General features: G+C 43.8%; 1 protein-coding gene across 1 annotated transcript in view; it reads right to left on the reverse strand.

The window, feature by feature from the left end:
• Positions 1-9670, reverse strand: part of LOXHD1 (lipoxygenase homology PLAT domains 1) — a gene marked incomplete at both ends in the record, with an annotated part of 129367 nt that extends 119697 nt beyond the window's left edge. The window contains 2 exons of the mRNA XM_079330659.1: positions 9279-9393; positions 9661-9670. Coding sequence (XP_079186785.1) covers positions 9279-9393; positions 9661-9670 — 125 coding nt within the window. The remainder of the gene's footprint in view (positions 1-9278; positions 9394-9660) is intronic.
• Between the last annotated feature and the right edge of the window lie 16814 nt (positions 9671-26484).

The raw sequence follows: 26484 nt of genomic DNA on the forward strand, positions 1-26484 counted from the left end.
CCATTCACTCTTTTAAACTACTGAAATTTTGCTGCTTCCTCCTACAATTTATATCTCATTCCAAGTAAAACAATTGTAGGCAGGAAGTAGGGTTTTTTTTTGTGAAGTGTTAAGTGTGGAGTTTGTATTTCACAGGTGCAAGTGCAGAAGCAATATAAAGTCTATTGGCCTAGGTCAGGGGATGCAGAATTTAATTCCCAGTTCTGCCTGTAGCCTGCAGTGTGATCCCTGGCAAGCAGCTCTGTCCTTTTCTAAGCTCGTGTTTTCTACAAAACACTATGAATAACATCAAGGCAAAGCTCTAAAGCCTCTCCCATCTGCCCTCCCTGACGGGCCCCCATTTCCCCTGGGCTGCTAAGCATGGCTATGGATGATTAAACACAGCAAAATCCAGAAGTCATATTAAAATGAACAAGAAACCACAAAACTCGAGCAGCGCAAAGCCACAGTGACAAGCGGTTTGCACGTAGAAAGTTAATGAATATTAATAATCCCAGCAAGGGGGCTTGGCTTTGCTCGCTGCTCTTCACATTGCTGCAGGACCTGCATGTGCCTTGCCTACAGGTAATTTTGTGTTCTGCTAAACCCCTGCCCAGCCTTCCTCCTCCTCCTCCTCCTCCTTGTCCATCCTGCTGTTTCACACCCCGTGCCGGGAGCAACACCAGTGTAAGGAAAGGCTAAAATGGTTAACCTTGCCATGAAGACAAGAGGCAATTAAACCCAGCTCAGCCTCCCCCAGCCTGGCTTGTGGAGTGCAAGCAGCCAGTGAGTGCAAAGCAATTAGTCTGTCAGGCTTGGATGAGCATCGTAATGACAGCAGCTTCTCCCTGCATTGGCTCGGGGATCGATGCGGAGCTGCAGACTGCTACGGAGCTGGCATCAAAGTATTAAGGGAGAATAATCAGCCCAGAGCTCTCAGCCCCTCTGGCTGCTGGTTTGTGGCAGTCCTGATCTGTGCTGGGCTCTTTAGCTGCTGGGATGGATGCTGGGGAGCAAAGCTCTTTCTGCAGGGCATCCAAAAATGCCCAGTGAGCAGATGCTCAGTGCATTCCAAACAGCTTGGGGAGGCATTGGAAAACGTGACCTAGTCCAGGAGTCAAACCCCTGGGAAGGCTTGCTGTCAAAAGGTAGGAAGAGTTTTGACAAGTCTCTTCCCTTGAGATGGATCTGCAGCACCAACAGCACCAAGAAAGAAAAATCCAGTCCTTCAATCCAGCACTGCCAATTGCATGGGGAGAGAGTGAGTGAGGGAATATCCCACAGTGAATGGCTGCACTGAAATTTAAGCTAATAAAAAGAAAGAGTGAAAGAAAAGGAGAAATTACAGCTGGGCCATGTCAGAGTCTGGTCTAGGCTAGGACTGGGATGAGACATTCACTGCCAGATTACCATAAGGAACTTGTTACACCAAACAATGAGGCACACAGGCTTGCACAGCCCTGGTGACAAATAAAGCAGGAAAAATACGACTTGGAAATTGCAGCACTAAATTTGCAATGTTCAGGCTTGACTGGGTTCAAACCCAGGGACTTTAGACCATAAGGTTAGTCTAAGGATCTTCTGAATTTCACTAGAACCATTAATCTGAAATAACAGGCCAGGGCAACTCCAGAAATATGTTTCAGTTTAGTTTATTATTTCATTGGCTCTAGCAGCTCCATTTTTTCCCATATTCTGCTGCAGCATTTTTCCCAATTGCTTTGTAAGAAATATCCAAGGAGCTTCATCAAGTACTAGTATATGAAATTCATATATATACAATTTATTTTTTTTTTAATCTGAAGCTGTTTGCAGATTTTTTCAGTTGAATAGTTACCTGAAGGCTGCACTTCTTGTGGCACTGCAAATGTACAATTCTTCAGAACACTTTGTCCCCTGGTTGTGTTAGTGATGCTGCTAAAGTTGCTGCAAGATCTGGAGCATATTCGAGCATAGCATTTTTAAATCCATTCATTCATCTCCTCTGCAGGCCATGGGAACAGGCAGCAGAGCCAGTGCCATGAGGGTTTTGCCACTTCTTGGTGGGCCAGGAACCAAAAAGCCTCAATAATGCAGTTTTGTTTGCATAAGTACATAAAATAAACACTTGTACAGGTAATTTTTTTTACAAATGAAGGCGAATTAAAAAGAGTTGGTCCCACCACTTAAATAAAAATCACATTTGAAATAGAAATTTTGAATGTTTGTAGGTAATAATCTTCCCTTTTGATCAGCTAACAGCACCCTTTTCACATATGAGCTCTTAGGAGCAGGCAGAAAACCTGGATCCTGATCACAGCAGAGGCATAAAAATAATGACCTCAGCAGTGATGGAGTAATCTAAACCAATTTAGCTTTGAATCCCTGCTTAACAATAATTTAAATTGCCTTTCCATTCAGTATTTTACCTGGAAATGCCTTGTACACACAGAGCTGCCAGCAAAAGCGCCATGGATTAAAGGCCTCACAGAAACAAAAAGTGTTATTCTGGATGTCAGTTCAAACAAATTTTAAAAATGCTCCATTAAACCATTAGAAAGAGCCAGTTCTTGGTTGCATCTCCCTGAAATGCTGCCCACAGGTCTGCCTGCTCTGCCATGGGTGTTTAGCTGCAGTTGGAGCAGTTCTGAATCGGGAATGATTTCGGAAGGTCGTAAGAACAAACCACCCTAAAGCCTGCCACTCTTCAGGAGAAAAAAAAAGCTACTTGTTTCACCTGCTAGTTTCTCATGCACTGTGGGTGGGCAGTGTAGAATATCACAGAATCACATTATCATTAGGGTTGGAAAAGCCCTCCAAGGACATGGAGTCCAACCATTCCCCCAACACTGCCAAGGCTATACTGAAACAAATGCCCAAGTGCCACATACACACAGATTTTAAACCTCTCCAGGGATGGGGACTCCATCACCACCCTGGGCAGCCTGTTATGGGATTGGACAGCTCTTTTGGTGAAGAAATTTCCCTAATATTCAAGCTGAGCCTCCTCATGCCCAGCCTGAGGCCGTTCCCTCTCCTCCTGTCCCTGTTCCCTGGGATAAGATCCCAAATCCCCCTGGCTGTCCCCTCCTGTCAGGAGCTGTGCAGAGCCACAAGGTCCCCCCTGGCCCTCCTTTTCTCCAGGCTGAGCCCCTTCCCAGCTCCCTCAGCCTCTCCTGGGGCTCCAGCCCCTTCCCCAGCTCCGTTCCTGCCCTGGACACGCTCCAGCCCCTCGGGGTCTCTCTTGTCCTGGGGGTTCCAGAGCTGCCCCTAGAATTTAATGTGTGTCAGAGCTGAATTGAGAGGGACAGGAAGGAAATCTCCTCCTAAAAACACACAATGAACTCTGCTCCCTTCCCCCTGTATTTGCAATTGCCATAGTGGTCTCTCTCCACATCCTTTTTCCATGTAGGATTTCCCTTCCACCCTTCAGCCAGTATCATCTGTAAGGGTGGCATGAGAAGGTGTCATGAGAACTGATGTTTTCCTGGCTTGAAAGTACAGACAGCTTCCCTCATCCTCAAGCTGTCTAATGTACATTACAGGCTGCATGAATCTGTGTTATCAGCCTCTGGCTCAGATGGCATCATGCCAGAAGGTGCAAAAGGTATTGGAAAAATGCTGACAATGTGTTGGCCTCATCCCTCTGTCCCTTCCTACACATTCCCTATCGATCACTCCTGGAGAGAGGACACTGTCCTGTACGAACTAACAGCAAAAAAATCCCCCATATGTTCAAACCATGTTTACTCTTAGCACAGAGCTCCAATAGCAGCATCATTAACCTCCTCCTTGGAGCAACAAATACACCAGGGAGTTTGGTCTGCAAATATTTAGCCAAGACTGCTGTCATGAAGCTGACAGCATCAGTCAGCATGTGGCTGGAAATACCACGTGAGGCAGCATACATCCAAAACCACTCCAGATGGAAAAGAAGCCAGCAGAAAAGCACAGCCACTGTCAGTGTCTGTACCAAGGACATTATCGACCAGCAGAATGAATCCTGCTTAAGCTGGCACTGAAAAATTGGTGAAAAAACAGCCCCACTTGAAAGGGTTTAATTGGATGAGATTAATTGCTCAGGGCTGTAGTAGTGTGATGACACCCAGGAGCCAAACACCAGCCTGAAACTGTGGGAGCCAGAATTGGCCCCAAAACTTCACAAAGTGCCATAGGACACACAGACTCTGCCTTACCCATAAGCATTCCAGGTACAGATTCAGACAGCTTTAATTACAGACATTGGTAAGTGCTCCTTCACTTTGTACTGCATGGAGCAGCCTCATCTTAATATCAGTTTTTCATCTTCAAAAATCACAGTGATGTGATTTGCATAAAAAAAAATAAAGTAGTGGTGTTTAATTTAGATAATCTTAGCTATGCTTTATCATAAAATCATTGATTCATAGAATATCCTGGTTTGGAAGGGACCATAAAGATAATTTCTTTCCAACCCCACTGTTGTGGGTGGGGATGTCTTTGTTATCTGCAGTTTGGATGTTATTTTCTAGAGAAACTATATGCAAAACAAACAGTGCCACCATGAACAGTGCAAAGGTTGCTCAGTATTTCCCAGTATTAAATTACATCTTTTTTACATTCATTTTTCCAGATTGAGGCAAATTTTAGTCTGTTGAAAAGTTTTGTCTCCTTCTCACGGAGAAATGTTTTTAATTTCTAATGAGAATGAGCTCAGGCATTTTTGAGACTGACATTAATGACTTGGGATAGGGGCAGGATTTTGAGCAAGACAAGGTGGTTGAGTTCCTTCCAGGAATACACCTTACTCTCATCCTGAGGGGAAAACTGGTCAGGTTTTACAGTCTGAAAATTGCAGCTGACACTTGATCAGCAGGGACCTGTGTCTAACAGCTGAATTCTCTTAAAAGTCTGGCTGTTTTAAGCAAAATCCTGTTTTTCTCTCTAAGGTTTGACCTTCCCTGTAGTTGTACCACCAGCTGCTGTGTGAATAGCTGCTGGTGGACTATAATTTATACATATGGCAATTTTACCCACTCTTATATTTAGGTTGTTCAACACCTCAGTCTAAGCACTCTGTCAGGTATTTTATTCCTGAAATACTAAACATAGGCTGGCTAATAAGGCTGAGAAAGGAGGAGGAAAAAAAAATTCCCACTTATTTCTTTTTCAGAAGGGAATATGGACTCCAAAATGTGCTGTTACTTAATGTAGTCCCAGACCATTAAGTCTTTAGAGAGCACTGAAAGTGCTGCAGATTTGTACAGACATAAATCAGGGCATAGTTAGATACATAAACAGCTGTAAAATGGGAAGCATCCTGTGGCACTAAAGCAAAAGCTTCACAGCTCGTCTCTGAAGCAGAATTTTGGCAGCAATGTGAGAATCCTTCCTCCTCTGCACCTGGGGTTTGTTCCCTTCCTAACCTGAGCAGCCCTTTCTGCACCAACTTCCTAACCCTTCCTAGCTGATTATATTAACTGCTCAGAGTAAATAAGCACTTTTCCTGTATTTATTTATTTATTTATTCCAGAGAGGTTAAATAACAAAATCAGATCTTCTGCCACTGGGCTTGGTTTAACTGTATTAGAGCTACAAACATTACCATCCTCTAAAGACTATCCTGTTCATACTCTGCAATTCTGGCATAAGGAACAGGAAAAACTCTGTATAGTCACCCAAGACCAGGTAGAAGTGACTGCCAATTAATTGTCTTCAGCATTAGAAATTTAAAAAAAATAAAAAAATAAAAAAATTGGTATTGTCTTCAAATTCAGTAGCAGGCCAGTTGTCACAAATTACTTTATCTTTCATCCACATTGCCATAGCTGCTAAATCTTAACTCTTGCTTCTTCTTTTTTCCTCAAGGTAAAAACCTCTCTGTGATATTATTTGCAGTTGTCCCCAGCTGGACCAAGTAAGCCTAACAGTGTAAAGTTATACTAGCAAGAAAAACACAGATTTGGACTAAAAATTGTGAATGGGCTGGCAGTGTCACTTCCAGCTGAATGCTGTACTATTTCCCCAGTCTCATCCTGGTGGAAAGCACATGTACATGGAGAAATAAAATACTGTGGAGGATCAGCACTCTTTGCTCAGAGTGGAACCACAGAGCATGTGGGAAAAGTCTTAACAATTGTCAAAATGCCACTGAGCAAAGCCTTGGTGTTCACCCACATGTCTGTGAATGGAGCAGGGAAAGAAACTCATTTGTGGTAGTGTTTTTAACTTCTGGCTGAGCTGTACCTGATATAGGGTGGTAGATGGGGAGCTGAAGTGTTGCATGAGCTGGGTTTTGAAGTGGGATTTTGCCAAGAGCTTCTTTGCCAGCACCCCCAAACTTACAGACAGTGAATGCAAAGGAGGAGTCATTCCAGCTCCTCCCAGGCACTCAACACTACTTGTCTGAATCTCCTTTTCCAAAATGAATAACAGAATCACAAGATTTTTGTGTTGAAAGGACCTTGAAGTCCATTTCATTCCATGCCCTGCCAAGGGCAGGGTCGCCTTTCACTACCCCAGGTTGTCCAAGCCCTGTCCAACCTGTCCTGGAATATCCCTGCCCCAGGGATGGAGCAGCTTCTCTGGGCAACCTCTACCAGGGCCTCACCATCCTCATAGCCAAGAATTTTCTTCCAATATTCACCTAGGCCTGCCCTCTGGTATTTTTAAGCTGTTTCCCCCTTGTCCTCTCACTCCATGTCCTTTCTAGTAGCCCCTCTTTGGAACTCAACTCTTGGCTCAGATTTTGGGTGCTGCCACTTCCAGAACCGATGTTCCTCCTGACCAGTCATGGCAAAGATTTGTGTCTTTCACAGTTACCACATTGTTGGCCAGTTTTAAAAACCACACCATATTTCATCAGCTTGCCATGTCTTCCCCTTACATGACAAAAAGACCTGAACAGTCATGTCTTTCACTACCAGCACACAGTCAGGAAAGAAATAGGAAAAACCCATTCTAACCAGAAGCTGAAATGGTAGTACCATCTTTAGGCAATGCATGATATTTTAGCTGTCTGTCATTCATGGGGAAATGCAAACACGTATAAAATGTCATGCATTTGCAGTCATAAGTGAACTCGTGTAAACATTTAGTTGAAAGATGCATGAGATTCCATCCTTTTGCCATATTCACAAAGCTGCATAACAAATTCAGGGGGTGTGGAGGGGACAAACTATTTCTTGGCTTCCTTCACAGCTAGGAGACAAGACTTCCAATTGAGCAGGTAGGAATGCACTCCTACAACTAGACTAGATTTTTTTTATTTCTCACAGTTCCTCGATGGAGCACTGTAAAGCACCAGACTTTGCTTAGAGACACATAAATTTTGCTGATGTTTTGGGAAAGCCCCTGTGGAAAGCTGTAGTTGCAGTTCTAGCAGTCACCTCCTGCAGGACCAGTTTCAAGAGCCCTGAACTGCAGAAGGTTGGCTTCCCAAGCCTTTCATCCTTGCTTTCCACACCTCAGCCATCTGCTCACTGCAGCAACAGGGACCAAGCCAAAAAGGCCAGCTCAGGTCTGAACAAGCTCAGAGTGCTGCTGGTGCAACCTATAATAATCTGTGTCCTTTCTTTTTTTCCTTTCACAGAATAACAGTGGTGAGAGAAGGAGGGAAGAGGGGGGATTAACCTAAGTGCCAGAAAAACCACCTGCACCACCAGCAGCATCCTTGGTGCCACAGCTGATTGAGAAATCAGTTATGGACATCTTTTGGCTTCTCTAAAGGGCATAGAGTCTATGTATTAAATTTATAGAGTGATATTTGGGTTCTTTCCATAGCCTCGAGCAGATGAGTGCTTTCCCAATGAAATGGCTATTTATGAAAATGCTGACCACAAGGCAACTCCCTGGAAAGCAGATGTTGCCTTGATGGCTTTGCCAAATATTACAAGGCAGGTTTGGAGGCTAGAGCTGCTGCTTCCATCTCTGTCACTGACCTGCTGTGGAACCATGTCCCCTTTCAGGTCCTTGCCACATTTTCCTTCTCTGTTAAATCAAAGAAAATGGCATTCTGACTTCTCAGTTGTTGGGATGTCTGCATGAAAATCACAAAACAAGACCAAAGCATTTGACAGAGGCATATAAGATATGATCAGGAAGCTCTCACTGGTGTTTCTAGGGATTCTGGGATAATAGAACTCCTTTGTCTAGCTCTGGTTTCTGAATTCCAAATATGGCAAACAGGGCTGAAATTTCATGTATTTTCTTTACCATTCCCATATCATTTTCTTTACAGACTCTCATGTTTGAGTTGTTTCACTGGGAAGAGAAGCTCTTTTGAGGGTAAAATTTAAAATAGCTGCAGGTACCTCTTGTCGGTGCTGTAGAAATGGAGAAAATGTGAAGTTACAGTGTGACATTAGCACAGGATTAATAATTCTGAAACACATTTTCAAGAAAACCAAAACAATAAGAACACTGAAAAACAGAGACACACAGCCTCTCCTATACCCTCTGTAGAAAGTATTTCTGGTTTGTCTTGATGCAATTGCCTGACTAAGGGGAAATAAGTGCATGCAGAGCTGGTACTTTGTTAAAAGTCATCTTGCTTTCATGGGAAATGAGCACCTGCTGGCCCTGATGTTCACTTTTGAAAAACACCAAACAACTGTTTAGAGATTCAAAAGCATCTTAATAGGTTGTTAAATTATAAAATATATAATTTAAGTTATATATAATACATATAACTCCCACTAAGTTCAACATGCTGATGAGGAATGAGAAGGATGGTGTTGACATCAGCAGGGGGAAAATAGAACAGGGCCACCAGAGTGATGTGCAATACAGTGGTGTGCAGCAAGGCATACAGCAGAAAGGATGGAAGCAGTCTAAATTGGGAGTCAGCTTAAATTCTTCCATTTCTGCTTGCCTCAGACTTCCTATGGCTGGTTGTAGGTGGTTATCTATCAACATTACTTCAAACCCACTGAGTTACTCTCCAGAATCATTCAAGGACACTTCTGTCTGTACCTGACTAGCATGGAGACCTCTGTGGGATCTAGGCATGGAAATATAGCCCATCATGCCCACTCCAACAAGCAATAAATATTCTCAGCTCCTAAATTGGGAGCTCCAAAATTAAGCTCCAAGAAAAGCAAATATCTCCACACCTTGCAAGTATGAGCCTTATGCAACGTGGATTTCCACCTACAGAAAGGAATGGAGGTTTGCATGGATTGGGTACAAAATACACAATGGCAAAAATTCAGATTTCCCTGTTGATCTTAGAACACTGTATAATAGATTTATTCCCTGCACATCATGAGAATGATATTATGTTTCATCAAAATGCTTTAAGGACAGGTCCCAAAGATAGAGATTTCCTTCCAGACACTTACTTGCTGGTGAGATGAGTCTTGGGAGTGATCCCGTGCTCTCCAAAGAGAGTGACAAAGACGTTGGCGTCGGTTCCTGCTCCCCGGACATCTCCTGTCACTGTCACCACCTCATAAACTGTGGCAGGAGAAAAGAAACATCAGGACAACAGGAGAAAGCCCTCACCCTTTATAGACCCAGACCTGAGCTGACAGACACACCCTAAAGGTGGATCTAGACTGCCCAAAAAACTCATCCCTTGGACAGGGTGTAGTGAACCCAGCTGTGAGAAATCATCACACCCAACAAAACTGCTGGAGACACTTTACAGTGCAGAGGGGGACTGTGTTAGCATGGATTTTGCTGCAAATAAAACACTTATCTGTGAACAGGCTGCCTCCCTACCGTAATGCATGGGCATGTGTTACATGGAGCAGATGAATTTATGTGAAGTGTTGAAGGTGTTGAGCCACTTTTCATTCGTGCACATGTCAATGCAATGCACACTTTCCTGTTTGCCCTGGTAAGATATTTGTGTGGAAGCTGAGACATCACTACAGCCAGGAATTTTGCATTTTGGTTGGTCTGGAGATTTTACCAAAGACAAAATGGTAAATCAGGAGGAGAATCACAGAATGTCCTGAATTGGAAGAGGCCTGGAGGCCCCAAAAAATCTTGCTCAACAAGCCATCAATTCTTCCAGTCTCTCACAGAACCCAAAAGGATGATCAAGTCCAACTCCTGTCCCTGAAGAGACACCCCAACAATCCCACCCTATGCATCCTTGGAGCAGTGTCCAAACTCTCCTGGAGCTCTGGCAGCCTCGGGGCTGTGCCCATTCCCTGGGGAGCCCAAACAGTGCACAGCAGAAGAACCTTTTCTTCATATCCAACCTAAAGCCTCTGTCAAATAAGCAGGAAAACACTTAAATTAGAGTCTCAAAGCTCTATCTATTTATCTTTCCAAGTAGTAGACTGAGTGACAACTTTATTTACACACACATGTATCTTCTTGGGAGACAAACAAGTTTAAAAAGTGCCTTTTTTCTCAAGTGGCATGACAGGATCCAGTGGCCAAAAGGCAGAGTTAGACAGATTCAAATAACAGTCAGACACACATTTCTTAGGATGATGAGTGATGCTAGAACAAGACTTGAGGCTTGAAAACAGGTTGTTTTACTGAAGGATATGTTTTGGTTGGCTCAACAGAGAACAAACTGGAAGAAATTACAAAATCTTGCCTGTGGCCAAGCTACGTACCCTGATGGCTCTTTTTGGCTTCAGACAACATAATGTTCATGATCTAATGATGGCACTTCAACCTCAGACTTATAAGCTAGAAGAAAGGCTATACTTCCATCATTCCCTCCTGCACAAACTGACTGCTTCTCACAAAAATGCTGCAAAAATATTCCTCTTCACAGGTGCACCAGAACTGTTACATATTTTACTGGTGTCCATCTCTCCCTTGCTATGTCACAAATCTATTATATTCACATATATATTCTATTCTATGCATATTCAAAAGGTACAAAAAATATATTGTAACTCTGCTCTGAGCATAAAATGTTTTTTCACAATCACACTGTTCCCTCAAAACATCACCAAGAAGAAAGTTAATCACCATTTCAACCAAAAGAATGAAATGCAGGACACTCGTGTGAAACTGATTAAAAATAATTCTTTATTTCCATCAGCTCTATTGCACTGAGAAAAAAAAAATAGTGCAATATTTTCCTAATTTCACCTTTCCATTAATATAATAGGACAGAAAGGGGGACATTATTGTAATAAGTGGAATAAGCTGTGATCTGTTCTCAGCAACATTTTAAGAATCCAGCTTCCTCCTGCTGGCAGTCCCACACGCTGATGGAGATGTTTGGCATAGCAGGGGGAGACAGAGGAGGTGTTTGCATTGGCCATTAGCAGGAGGGAGGTTTGCAATCGCCCTGCCCTGTGAGTCACCGACGCTGCAGCGGCTCCGCTTCCCAACATCGCCTTAAAACATCGCTGTGCTCATCCACAGCAGCCTTTCATGCCTGATCATCTCAAAGAGCATTGGCTTATCTCTGCTGTGGAAGGGTTTATCACTGTCAGAGCTCCCTGCAGGCATCCCTCAGCATCCCTCTGAGCCTCAACTGCTTGATGTGGCACTGGTCTAGATGACATTGTGTTTGGTCAAAGGCTGGACTCAGTGATCTTGGAGATCTTTTCCAACCTTAATGATCTTTTCCAACCTTAATGATTCCATGATTACAAGATCTTTTAGGGAAATTGACCTTTAGCATTCTCTCCCCTTTTCCCACTGAGCCTTAGCAAAATTTGCCCCTGCTCTGGTTTTCTGGGGTGAGGTCAAGTTGTGGTCAACTTTGTGCTGGCATGCAGGCATTTTTCATGTGGGAAGAGAAGAAAAAACAGCCATCACAACAACCTGTAAGTTCCCAGAGACCTTTCAAATGCTCAGACACTTTTTCTAGTGTGGTTTGCTTTTTTTTTTATTGCTAGGGAAGTGCTAGCACTAATATGTGGCAGAGTCTGCCCATCAAGTGAAACCCATTCTTGAGCTGGTCTGCTGCAGGTCTTGACCCCACATCATTTATACAACTAATCTTATTTTCCTTGCAGAAGTTGTAGAAGATGATCTGCTCCCACTTTTCAATCCCTTGCAAGTGAGGTGATGAGAAACAGTGACATTGTCTATGACAAAACCTGACACCAAGCCACGATTTTCCCCCATAAAAATCAAATCCCTCCTCTCATTTCTACAATGGGAGTCTCAGTTACAAAACAATGACAACCAGAGTAGATGGGCTGCACTTTATGTTCACAAGCCCAAAATCAGCCTTCATACACTGCAGTGGGCAAGCAGCATATAGATGAGTAGTTTTTACCAGGACTGATGTGCTGAGCCCTGCTTGATTAGCTCATTACCAGGCATACACTGTGGTTAACACCATTTTAATTAACTATGCACTGAGGGACAAAAGGAGAGTCTGGGTTGGTGGCATCAGCACATCACTGCATTTTACACATGTCACAGTGCACTGCTCAAAGGGGGAAGGAGCCCTACCACCCCTTTTCCAGAATTACAGCTGGATGGCCAGCTGTGCAAATAAATGATGTCCCTGATTCCCAGTGATGTCATGGATGCAGGGCCATAATTTCCTTTGCAGGAAAAAAAAAAAATAAAGTTTAATGCTAATATTGATGTCAGCTCCTTCTGCAAAAGGCAGGAGACAAATGCAGATTATTTAGGCACTTCCTTCAAAGGCATGGAAACTCAGCAGATTCAGGATTGTTTCTTTTCTTTGCATTTTTTTTTCTTCAATTTTTTAACAGCCCTTGACAGCTAAGGGGTGTCATATTTGCTCTGCAGCTTGAGGGCTCAGTAGGCAGAAAAAGATGCTGAGCTGAGGTGGGGATCAACATTTTTTTACCCCAGCCCTTTTGCTGGGAACAGCATCCATGATACTGTTCAACCAGACCTGTAGGTTAGTGACATTTCCACCCTCGAGTTTGTTGCTGAATAATTGGTAATTCTGGCTTTGAGAGAACATGTCCAATGTTAACAAATCCCAAGGATAAACATCTTGTATTTTGTGATTTAGGACGATAAAACTGAATTAACTAAAATGCTTGAAATTGGATATCTGTGGAAGTTATCTAACCAAAGCTGGCATCTAGGTTAGAAGGATCAAATTTATTAATTCAATGCTCCAGTTGTGACAGGCAACATTAGGAAAATACAGAAATTCAATTCTCAGGTATCATATAAATTTCATACATCTTCCCACCAAGTTCCTTACTTCCTTTTTGGATGGCCTCACTGTATTTTTAATCTTCCCATTTTGAGTCCCTATTTCTCATGCTTTCCCTCACTCACAAGATCTGAGTTCTCATGGAGGGTCCACCCCCATGATTATTTTCTGGACCATGGGCATTAATGTTCATCAAAGACTTTCCTCCATGGTGCTTCTTCAGAGCTTTGCAATAACTTTTGGCTTCTGTGATTTAAAAAACCATCTCCCTTTGCATGTTCCTGCTGTTCTAACATACTGAGATGCATTTTGGCAGAGGCTTCATAGTCTCTCCATGTATGACTTTGCACTCATGGTGCCTCTACTTCCTTCTTGGTCCAACATAAGGGGTAAATCATGACACTCCCATGTCTCCAGATGTTTTCACTGGTTGTTCCCCTCCCTTCAGACATGGACAGGATCCCCAAAGGTCTTCACCTGTGAGGTTAAACCTCCAGTGCTCTAAGGCACCAACTCTGGAGCTCTAAGGCTCCTACTTCATCAGGTTGTCTTAAATAAGCAAAGCACCTAGTAGCTAAAAAGATTATTTATTACAAAGCATATCTTACTACAAAGCACATCAGTCTCAAAAGGCAAGCAGACAAGCAATGGCAAAGCAGTGGCAAAACAATGACCTGGCAAAGAGCAGATGGCTAAAAGCCCTGGCAAAAGCCAAAGGCTAAAAGCAAGTGGCTAAAAGCACCAAATCTCTCTATACATACTCTTATATTGGATTTTTCCAACAAGCTAAGACACAAACTCAGACTACCACTCCTTAACCTATTAGAATTCCAGTTTTTTAGCACACCAGGTTACGTATAAGACTGTGCATACACCCTACCTTGTTCTAGCTGAAAAATGTAAGCAATATTCTTACTATAGCTCTGTTATGTCTAAATCCAGTCTTCAGCTGTGGGCCTGGAGCCTCTTGCTGAAGATATCAGTATGTTTCAACCTTCACTAGGACTCCTACTGCTACTGTGGAATCTAAACCCTTTCACTTACTAAAAACATTAGTACTCACCCTGAAATTACTAACTTGCTTCTACTTAAATGTCTACTTTATGTGTGAGTGGCTTAATATACTTCAATCCATCCAAAGGCTTTAATTCAATCCCTGAACTCTGATTTCTCTGTGAAGAATTCAGAGAGACCCCTGACTCACTGACTCCAGCATTCACCCAAGCTTCCTCCAAGTGGTCAGGCCATGAAGCCAAAATTCTGATGATGCTCCTGCTTGGAGCAACCTGCTCTAGAGGAGGGTTTCCCTACCCATGGCAGAGGCTTGGAATTAAATATTCCCAAAGATCCCTTCCAACCCAAATCACTCTGTGGTCTGTGCTATTCCTTAATGCTTTTTCTAGCAATGCTGGCTGAGTTTATGGCAACCCCTGGGTAGAGAAGTCCCAGAGAGAAACCCCCAAGGCAAGAGAGGACAGGACACCAGTCTGATCATCATGCTGCATGGACCTCTGCTCACAGGAAAACACCTACAGCAAGGTGCTTTTAGATGGCAAACAACCCTGCCCCAAGGTCAAAGTGAGTCTATTCTGAGTGCTCAGATCATGGCCAAGTTACAGAAATCCAAAGTGTTAGTGTGGGAATGCTTGACTTTCAGCCCAGCCTCCAAATCTCACTTTCCTCCCAATGGGCCGGGCAGAGTCAACACAGAGCTCTAATACACTTACTGATACAGGCACTTTTGTTCCAAATATTATCTCAATCAAGTGGAATTTAGTTCACTTATCTCCTCTGGTAGATATTGAATCCTCAGCTGACTGCACTGTTCAGCTATCCAGCACGAAGGCTTCAGAAGCTGGTGAAAGTTCCAGCAATCTAAACAGGGCTGATTTGCTATGAACTGCAAATCCATTACTGCTTTTCTCAGGCAAATACAAGCTCAATGAAGGAAATTACAGACAGTGCTTTCTTTGTTGAAAATAAGCATTCAGAAATGGTCGTTTCAAGTGCAAGATACAGGCAGCATAAAATCAGTATCAAGTTACAGTTCATCGCTGCTGGAAACACTCCCCTTTCCTTGCCTTGCAGAGGGAGATGATAAATATGAAATGAGCTAATATAAATCCATCCATTCAATGATGAAAGTAGAGAAACACTTCAAAATTACTCCTAAAATTACTACACTGGCAAGTGCGGACTGGGACACTTTAGCCAAGAGCATGGAAACTTCCCCTAGCTGCCCAAGAAAGGAATATTTCCAGGACAGAAGAGTGTTTTGGCTGATAAATTAAGTTTTTTCAGACTCCAACAACATGGTATTGCTCGACATCAATTATGGCAGTGACTGCAGGTCCTGCCAGGTCACGTTTTCACAAGGTGAATATGGAGAACAGAGCTAGTGCCTAATTTCTGTCTAGCAATACTGGCCTTTGGTAGAAAAAAAAAATAAAGTTGTGCCTCAAGAATGATTAAGCAGGTGAAATAAGACAGAAAAGATGGTGAGGAGTTTGGGGAAGGAAGAGGGAAAGCAAAAACCACAGATTCCAGAAGGGACATGTCAGCAAAGGATGGACTAGGTCCTTTTAAGTGATGCAGAGCAACAAAATTAGAGGAACAGGGAGAAACTGATGCTCAGGAAATTCCATCTGAACATGAGGAAGAGCTTCTTCCCTGTGCAGTGACCAAGGGCAGAAACAGAGACCAGAGGAATTGTGGAGTCTCCCACAGTGGGAATATTCCAGTCCCATCTGGACAAAATCCTGTGCCCTGTGCTCTGGCACTGTGGGGCAAGGAGATGGAAACAGAGGACCCACTGTGGTCCCTTCCAGCCTGAGACATTCTGGAACTCTGTGATTCATCCTGAATATAACCCCAAATCAGCACCAACTGCTCTGAAGCTGTGGCTCTCAGAGCTTCTTCAGGTGCATCTGTTCAGCAGGATGCATTTACCTCAGCAGCACTAATGGCTGTTTGCACTTCGCTGCACTTCCAGCTGGGAATTCACTGATTATTCTCAATATTCACTTTCATGTTGATTCATGCAAAGCACCAATCACTCTGGCTTCTCCTGGAGCACTTCAGAGTGTGTTTGTCTTGGAGCACCTGAGGAGTACCTTGACATTTATGCAAAACACTTGGAAGTTTTTAAGGGTCTGTGCTGATTGTTACAGATTATGTTTGACAAAACAATGCTCTGTGCATGTGAACACATCAGTTACACACTTATGATGCTTACAGTTTAATCAGGACCATCCTTTACCCACCACAAAGAGGAGCCTTTTAAATCAGAGCCTGTTTGTTTTTAGCGAGCCACAATTTGTGCAATAATCTCTTGCCATACACAAAATGAGTCAAATTCTCCTCTCATTTACTCTGAAGCAAATCCTGACTAACTCCATTGACTTGAGCACAATGGCTTTGGATTTGTACCTCAGAACTGTGAGCAGATTTGGGCCTCACACTCTATGAGAGATTGCCTGCTCTTTATATACTCCATGGAAAGAAGCTTTTGAGTCTGGCATGGATGCCAAATTAATTATTCAAAGCAAAAGCGAGGGAATTTTTTTCCACAAATATTTGGACTGGTTGCACACTGTTACACATTTTGCTATTCATAGTTTATACAAGGAATTGCAGAATTAATAGCATCTTGCATTTTGAGACTTGTCACGGACATGAATTAGGGAGGTTTTCTTCTAAGCAAACTTAGTGCTGGTACAGACAAGCATCATTATCTTGAGCTCTGAAATACTATTTATCTCTTAAAATGTAAATCCAAAGCTGAACACTGTCCTGCCTGTTCCCACAGGCAGAGTAGTCATGGTTTAGAGTGTGTTTTACTTCATCAGCTATTGCAAAAATCAACATTTCATTCTCATGCACTGTAGGAAGCCAAACTCGATTCATCTGGTGCTCCAGCTACCACTTAAAGAGTATTTTTGTCTGAGCACTACCAGGAAAAAGCACCTTAGTTCTTTGCTGGAAAAGTAAAGTAGAATTAGTTTAGCAATCAACATGTTTTTTATTCAAGCTTAAATCGTGTTGGAGGAAAACACTGTGCCTCAGGGGAGAGAGACACTCACAACAGAAACCTACTCCATTTCTTTCATCATCTCTTGGAGGCAAGAAGGACCTGCCAGGACATGGGGTGTCTCTGAGTCACCACTATTGACAAGAACATTAGAAATTTCAGTCCAATGGAGGTGTGTAGCACAGCCTGGGTGAAATATGAAATCAATTTTATCTGCAGCACTGAACAAAGTCTGTGGTAGAGCAATGTGTCTGCAGGATGCAGCTGGAAGAAATTCCCTGCTGTCTGTCATGTCTGTGATTAGAGGGATGGAGCATCCCTCCTATCAGGAAAGGCTGAAGGCATTGGGAATTGGAGAAGGGTCTGGGCTCACCTTCCAGCAACCTTCAAGCACCTGAAGGGAGCTGATGAAAAACCTGGGGAGAGACATTGGACAAGAGCCTGGATTGACAGGACACAGGCAATGGCCCAGGGGACAGGGTTAGGTGGAATACTGGGGAGAAATTCTCCCCTGTGAGGGTGGGCAGGGCTGGCACAGGGTGCCCAGAGCAGCTGTGGCTGCCCCTGCATCCCTGGCAGTGCCCAAGGCCAGGCTGGATGGGAATTGGAGCAATTTGGGACAGTGGAAGGTGTCCCTGCCCATTGCAGGGGGTGGAATGGGATGATCTTCAAGATCCCTTCTGACCTAAACCATTCTGTGGCCTTATTTTCTGTGTCACCAGACTCTAATAAGATCCCCAGCCCCTTCTAGTCACTTAAAGAGAGAAAAAACAGGATCAAGGAGAGACACTCTCAGCCCTGACCCCAACACCCAGGCAGGAGGAGGAGCAATTTCACCAAGGATTCTTTCATTGCCCACTCCAGTTCTCTGGCCTGGGGGCATTGCAGGTGTTGGGTGTTGGTTGTTCCCTATCACAAGCAAGGCAGGGGGTTTCTCACAGCCTCTTTTATTCCTCAGAACAGCTGAGCTCTTTTCACAGAGAAAAAAACACACCCACACCAGCGTGTTTCAAAAGTGCCTGGCCTGAGGCACTGAAGCCAACAGGAATGTGTTCAGGAGGGAACAGCTGGCAAAGCCACTGAGCCAACAGCTGGCAAAGCCTCCAGCAGGTGAGGGCTGGGTGCCACTGGGAGCAGGGACAGCAGCCCCACAGCAGGCACACTGTCTACAAGTGTCCCCTGAGCATCTCCTGTGGGGGAACCAGCACATTTTGCTCCTGGGAGCTGATTTCTAGCTGTGTTTTAGGCTTGGCCTAAGCAGGGAAGGATGCCTAACTGAAACCTGTAATAAATATAAGTTATGTGTGTTACCTGTATTTACATGAGCATTGTTTGATGTTGTTATGTGTTAGGTTGGAGTTAATGTTGTTATTGGTGAGGTTTGGAAGAAATTTGTCCAGTGGAAGGTGTCCCTGCTCATGGCAAGGATCTATGTGACCTCTAAGGTCCCTTCCAACCCAAACCACTCTAGGATTCTGTGATTCTAGGAATAAATGACTCCCCAATTTAAGCAGTCATGACACAGAGTTTCCACTATTCAAAAAGCATCTTTAAAAGAATTTTAAAAAATAAATAAATTGCCATAGCCTTCCCACCTCCTACCTCTGCCTTCTTTACAAATATGCCCTAATTAACACTTGCAGTTCACAGAGAAAGTCTGGCTGACATACTACAGACAACACAGATGTCTACAAAATGCAGAACTCCAAACTAATGCTGAAAAATACAACAGGTCTGAACATCAGGTGACAAAGTGCCAAAAAAGACCTAGTTTCCAACAACCACATTCAATTACAGCAAAAATGCACAACTCCTCAGTGAAATGTGTCCAGCCTGTCTTGCAGTAGGTGTCAATCCATCAACAAAAGCCACAATTATTATTTTCAGTCTTTTTTCAAGTGTTGCCATTCAGGTATTTGTGTCATTGTGTTGTAAGGAAGAGAAACCCCTCTGACAATGCCTGGAGAAATAGCTGCACCCACAAGGCACTGACAAAAAATATAAATATTTCTTGGAGCAGCAACAGCCAGCCAAGAGGAGGCTTTAACCAGACAAAAACCTGTTGTGATTCTGGAAGCTACGTCCTGATTGGAACTTTGACAGCTGAAACAAACCCTCAGTAAGCCATCACATCCCAGAAGTGATCAGAGGCTCTTGACACCAAACCCACCATGAGTCTCTGTTTTCCTGGGACTCAGAGGGATAAGCCACCTCACCTGACGCTGTAGGATTATCCTGTGCTGGAATAAAATACTGGTTTGCCCTGATCCCCCTTTCTATGCTTAGTCACTTGAAGCTCAGTATTATTTTTTGCCAAGACTTTCCATCCTGATGGATGCAATTCTGCTGTTATGATGGAATGGTATTCAGATATTAGTCCAAATTCCCAGGGGACAGGATGATAAACAGCTTTGCAGAGGGCCTAGGAGATGTATATTTAACAAAGTAAAAATGGGAACAAAACTAATGATCCTTAAAATATCAATGCAGTCCTGAAACTGGGAATTTGATGTACCAGTGGAAGAACTGCTGTACCTGTGAGCAAAAGCATCTCCTCAGTTCTCTTTCTGCAACCAGAGAATGAAAAAACTACCCAGGGAAAGCTTGGGTATTTTAAAGACATAGGAATATCTATCCTAAAGGGAGGAAAGAGAAAAGGGAAAAGGGATACAAGGAAAAAGGGAAAAAACCCAGATATTCTTGAATTTTTCCAATGTGATCAAATTCTAGTCCTGCATTGTCTAAAGGTCACCTTCCTCAGAGAGGGCTCCTTGGATGCTACAGATAATTGAATCCAGATGGGATACCTGGGCTGGGGGAGCACATCCAGGACTGAGCACACTGATCTGCATTTACTCTCAGTGCAAACTCATTCAGTTCCTCTCCAGGAACACCCAGGTGTTTCCTATTCAAGTCCAAGCCCAAACACTCAATCTAAAAGGCACCCACAGCAATTAAGGGTATAAAACTGAGCTCTATAAAGCTGAACTCGCCCCTCCATTCAGATGTGGCTGTTTTGGGTGTGAGCAGAGCAGCAGTGCTGGGGGTGTGGGTTTCACATCAGCTGCGCCGTGCCTTTGGCAGCCTGGCACCCACAGCTGTTCCTGGATGCTGTTTTTGGGGCTGCCAGCTGGACTGAGCCATCCCACATGGATCATGTGTGCCTAACAAGAATGAATCCTGCATATGTTCAGGGTCCTGCCCTGGCAGAGGGAGAGGTGGGGAAGCACAAGTGCTTGCTCCCCCCAGCTCTGTGCCTGCACTTGGCCAAGCACACACCTGTGCAGGAAAGGTGACATCTGCAAACCTCCAGACAAGCAAGAACTTGCTCCAAAAAGGTTTGTTTGCATTCATCTGCTTTATGACACTGATTTTCCACACCAGTGGCTAGTGACATCCCTGTTCCAAGTCTCATCATGGGCTAGGAAGAGCTACTGTGATTCCTTGTAAAGCCCCTCTCCCAGCATTTTAATCATTAATTCCAGTTTCTAAGGCCCTGTTTCAGCATGACACTTCCAGGCAACTTCAGTTCTCCAGTGGGAATAAATGTGTAGCAGAGGTGTCTAGTAGATAGGCACGAAGATTTTTAGCACCTGCATAAAAGGTATTATCAAGTACTCCTGAAACTAATCAACACTTCAGAACCACAACTAATTTAGTATTGGCTTGTTCTGTCACACAATAGTTAATTTTTGTGATAGTTCATAGAATCCTAGAATGGCCTGGGCTGGAAAGGACCTTAAGGACAGCCTAGTCCCAAGTCCCCTGCCGTGGGCAGGGACACCTTCCACTGCCCCAGGCTGCTCCAAGCCCCATCCAAGCTGCCTTTGAACACTTCCAGGGATAGGAGATCTTGAGTTTCACCCCCTTCATAGAGAAGGATTTCTTCCTAACATCTAACTCTAAAGCTGCCTTCTCTCAGTATGAAGTCATTCCCCATGGTCCTGTCACTCCAGGCTCTTGTAAAAAGTCCCTTTCCAACTCTTTTGTGGGCCCCCTTCAGGCTCAATTAATAATAGTTCCAAAGCCTTCTCTATTTCAGGCATGTCAACACATCTAACAAATGTTTAAAACTATCTACACTTTTCAAAATACCTATTTTCTGTGGTCATTTGCAGCTGTGAGAGATGCTGGGAGGCAAGCAGATGAGATCCATAACTCCAGGGAGAGTTCAGAACCACCTTCTCTCAGCAGCACAGTTTGCATTTCCCACCGGGTCACGAGACATAAAATTGCTACCGGCACAAAGCTCTCCTCAGAATGTTTTATGCCTAAAACCCAAGCTCATTTTAGTGCCAAGGTGTAAAAATAATATCTGTCTTCCAAAGAGGAGTCCTTGTTCATCCTGACTCAGAATATTAATCAAAGCCTCAGCTGGGGAAGATCAGTGGCCACAGGGTGCACAGAAGGTGATTCTGCAGCTGATGATTGTCTGTAAAAGCATCACTGCAGTTCTGTACAGAGTACAGGGAAGAGCTGGCCACTACACAGCTCTTGTTCTCCTCCACTCCTGGTAAAATGCATTAAACAGAACTCAGCAATAAGCTCAGCAGGTCCTGAAATGCTTTTCCTGTGTAACCCTTTGCAGCAGCTGCTGAAGGAGCATGATCATGACCATGGTGTGATAAATAAACCACAGTAAAGCCACTGGCAAACACACCAAAGGAAGTGATAAGCAGCTTGAACATCTACTCACAAATCAACAGGGCCTGTTTGCCCCTTCCATCACTGTTAGAGGCAACATGTTAACAAAAACATTATTTTTTATGTAGCTTTCTTCATGTTATGATTGTTATACTGCTGAGATCACTGAAGTCCAGCTTGACCCATTGTGCAAGGATCTCAACTCCTGAGGTTAGAAAAGCCCTCTAAGATCACCAACCAGCCATTCCCTGACACTGCCAAGCACACCAGCAATCAATGTTTCCCTCTGGCCTGCCCACATGTTTTTTTGAACACTCCTAGGGATGGTGATTCCACCACTTACAGATAATATGTATAATAATATCCATGATATCCATATCTGAAACTTTGTAGGAAAAAGGAGGACTGAAAAGAAAAACAGAGGATTTTACCATCATGAGGGCCTCCAAAAAAGGATTGTAATCCTCTGAAGTGAGGTGAGCCACATCAAAAAGGGAAGCTTGAAGTTCTCCTGAGTCATCAGCATCTTGCTGTGACACAGGACAGGAAGGAGCTACTGATTCAACTGATTCTTCAGTGGGAAGACACATTTAATGACACAAAAGCAAGTTTTCACCCAGAAAACAGAGAGACACATTCAATCCCTTCCTTCAAAATTCTATGACCACAAACTTGAGTTGCAGGATAAATAATCATGCCAGTCTCACTCCTTCCTATCACAGACAAGACCTGAGATATCAAGAGAAAGGTATGGGCAAAAAAAAGAGATAAATTCCTTTACAGAGTTTGTCTCTGAAAGACACCTGGACCTCAGGCATCTGTCACCTGTAGAAGTTTTAATGATGGTTTGGGCAGCCTGGGAGCTGTGTGGACACTCTTTGGACACCTACTGCTCTTTAAAGGCATTGATTCCACTGATTAAATGTTTGTTAAACAACAAGGCACTTGTACTGTTATTGGCAGGTCAAGAGCATAGAAGGGTTTGGGTTGGAAGGGACTTTAAAGATCACCCAGTTCCACACCCTGCCATGGCAGGGACAACTTCCACTATCCCAGGATGCTCCAAGCCCCATCCAACCCAACCTTTAACATTTCTAGGGATGGTTCAATCACAACATTTTTGAAAAATCTACATCAGGGCCTCATCACAGTCACAGGGAGTAACTTCTCCCTTATGTTCAATCAAACCTACTCTCTAAGTTTAAAGTCATTTCCTCTCACCATGTGAGTACAGCCCTTGGTAAAAATCCTCTCTACATCTTTCTTTCAAGTCCCCTGTAGACATTGGAAAGCCACAACAAAGTATCTCTACAGCTTTTCTTACTCTACTGTAGAAATAAATTGGCAAACACTTATTAATAATTAACCAATCTCATTAACACCATGATCACAGGAATGGACAACAACTGCAATTTAGTTAAAAATGCCTGCTACCTCTGCTTTAATTTTCTCAGATACACTATCACCCAGTCACTTGATATCTTTTGTTTTCCTGTCCCCAGGAGCTGGATTTGCCTTGTTCTTCAGTCATCGATTGAACTTGATGGGGGGATCCCTTCTCCTGTTTGCTAATACAATAAGATAAAGAGGACATCAGATGACACAGGCAGCATTCACTCCCTGCTTATAAAACATTTATAACATCTCTCTTTCCTTTTTTTTACAGCAAAAGGAATCACAGCTTGTGGACTGAAATATATCTCTACTGAACATTTACTAGCACCAAGGGCTGCTGACATCCCCAAAGCTCCTGAGAGGCTTTTGCAGGGGTCACAAAACTCTCCAGGGCCTGACCAGCAACAGTCACTTCACTCAATGGTCCTTTGGGAGAAAAGCAGCAGCAGCCTCCAAATAAGTCACAAAAAAAAAAAAAAAAAAACAACCTGTCTCTTTGATTCAAAATAGTAAGAATAAAAGCATGATGCATAGTAAAGGGAATAGATGAAACCCTGCCCAATCTGGCTTTGAACACTTCCAGGGATGGGGAGCCACAGCTTCTCTGGGCACCGTGTGCCAAAGCATCACCACCTTCAGTGCCAATTTCTTCCCAATATCTAATATCAGAAGACCATGGAGAAATTGTTTCAAATATTTGCTGCAGCTTCTGTCTTTGAAAAATGAAAATAATTATTGCTCCGCTATATAAAAAAGGTGCAGTATGAGTATCAGCCTCCCTCCCCCTCAGGGGCCATCACAAATGTGCATGCCCTAAATACAGCATATTTGTGAGGGACTCACTTCCCTGCACCAGAGGAATGGAACAATTTTTCTTCTCCCAGCCATTTGTCACCACCACAGGAGCCATCAGGTGCAGTTAAGCTGGAGCCACACCACGTGTGTGGAATTCTTTACTGCTCCTCAAGCATGCTCAGCCCTCCCAGCTGCCACACACAGCAGGTGCTGTGACCCTCACTGAGTGATGGGGAAACAGCAGTGATGGGAGGAGGATTGTGCTGTCCCAGGCATGCCCAGATGCAGTTGATTGTTGCTGGTACCACCCCTCAGCATCCATGACCCCACATCCCTGGTAAGGAGAAAACCTCACTCTGCTTGGGGGCACCCTCCTACCTGCCAAGGATATTAAATTTTTTCATCATTAATTTTTTTATTTTAATCATAGAGCTACATCATGGTCTTGTCATGATGCTGAGTGAATAATCTGAAACCTTAAGTCACAGAATCACAGAATCTTTTAGGTTGGAAAAGCTCTGCAAGACCATTGAGTGTTACCATACCCTAGCACTGTCAGACCACTGCTGACCCATGTCACCAGGTGACACATCCATATGGCTTTTAAACCCTTCCAGGGATTGGAGACTGCACCACTGCCATTGTCAGTTTATGTCAGGACTTCAAAATCCTTTCCATTATTAAATTTTTTACTAATGTCCAATCCTCCTCTGGTGCAACTCGGGGCACAGCTCACCATACACTGAACCAAAGTCTGCTCCTGGAACAAGTGGACTATTTATTGTAACAACACAAGTATTAAGGTTTAGAGGCTAATATTGATATTTCCCCAGCCTATTTGGTTACTTTAAAACAGCCACAGGTCTGATGTGCTGGACCTCCTGCTTCCACATCAATCCTAAGTGTTCCACCCATCTGGTTGCTGAAATCCCCAGCACAATCCTGCTGCTTCTGCTTAATCAGGACCATGCACCTCTACCACAGATCCTGCTTACACATGGGGAGCCTGCTGATTGCAGCTTCTGCACAGCCCCACAATGCAAATATTAATTAGGAGAGTGTAATTACAGCAGCACCACACACACGGCAAAAGCGGCTCCGTAAACAGAAAAGCTCATTCAGGCACAACTACCAGTGGCACCTCTAACTGTTAAAATACTCATTTAGCTAAAATATGACCCACACAGGAATAACTAGTGCACCCCAGGAAGGACCCAACAAGGGCCAACAGTGGCTGCTCAAGAGGGGAGAGGGGAAAGATGGACCTGACCTTTTTTTTTGTTGTATTCATCTTCCGTGGCATTGGAGGAGTCCGAATGATAGTCCCGAAGCTCCTGTTCATACATCTCCAAAAAGTTATCATCTATCTTTCCTTTCTTGGACTTGTCACCCTTCTTTTTCTTCTTGTCTTTGCTTTTTTTGCCTTTTTTCTTCTTTTTCTTTTTGCGCTCGTAGTCATCTTCATCCTCACTGCTATATTCTCTTCTCTTGGCTTTTTTCTTTTTCTTTTTCTTCACTTCCCCATCAATCTCTGTGTCCTCAGACTTTGATTTCTTCTCACTTTTTTTCTCCTGGCTTTCACCTTCCCCATCTTCTTCAGCTACCTCTTCCACTACCTCCTCTTCCTCCTCCTCCTCCTCCTCTTCCTCCTCTTCTGTTTTTTTCTTTTCAGTCTTTTCTTTCATGTCATTGTTTTGCTCCCCTGCCCTTTTAACAGCGTTCTGGCATTGCCTTAATCTTCTGCCACCTTTCTAGTTGCCAAAGCCCTTTTGTCTTACTCTCCCTGCCTGGGGCTGGGCTGCTCTTTTTTCACAGAGTCCTTCCTCCCACTGGCTCAGTAGTAATGTCCCAGAGCCCCTTCCTAACCCCCCTCTCTTTCTGCCTCCTCTGCCTTCCTCCACCTCCTTGACTGACCCACCTCCCTGTCTCTTCTGCCTCTCCTTGTCTTTGGGGTTTCTCTCCTTTTCCTTACTATTATTTATTCATTGTTGTGTGCTGAGAACTTTCTTCTCTTTTTTCAGAGCTGTCTCAGCCTCTACTGAGGGTCAGTTGACAATCTGGGTCTAGGGTATCAGGATGTGCCAATCAAGGGTGTAGCTCCCCAGAAAATTGGTCAGATGAGGGCACGTGGTCAAGTCTCTTCTTATCCTTCATATGTCAGCCCAGGGCAGGGGAAAACAAAGACATTTCCCCTCCTCATGGCATGTAGCAGCTTCAGAAACCTCATGAAAAATTACTTAGTGCTGCCCAGTCATGTGGTTACAAGACAGATGGGCAGGTGAAAAAGGAGACCCACCAAGCAACCATATCTCACTGGTCTGCATTTCCTCTCCATTATTCATGGTGTCAGGATCACCTTACTGATAACAGTGGTCTCAACTTCACAAGGATTTTTTTTTTTCTTTTGGTCAGCCAGGCCAGTGACCAGAAAAGAGAAACACCCCCAGCACCTCTGCCTGGAGATGTCATGTCATAAAACTGGGGGTTCCATGACCCATCTTGAAGGAGAGGATGGCAGGAGGGCTGGGTTACCAGGAGCACAAGGAGCAGATGTTTAGATGGCAGGATGTGCAGCCCACACACAGGATGGCAGTGGCACTGCCCTGGG

Source organism: Erithacus rubecula (assembly GCF_903797595.1).
Source record: "Erithacus rubecula genome assembly, chromosome: Z".
In the NCBI taxonomy this organism is placed as follows: Eukaryota; Metazoa; Chordata; class Aves; order Passeriformes; family Muscicapidae; genus Erithacus; species Erithacus rubecula.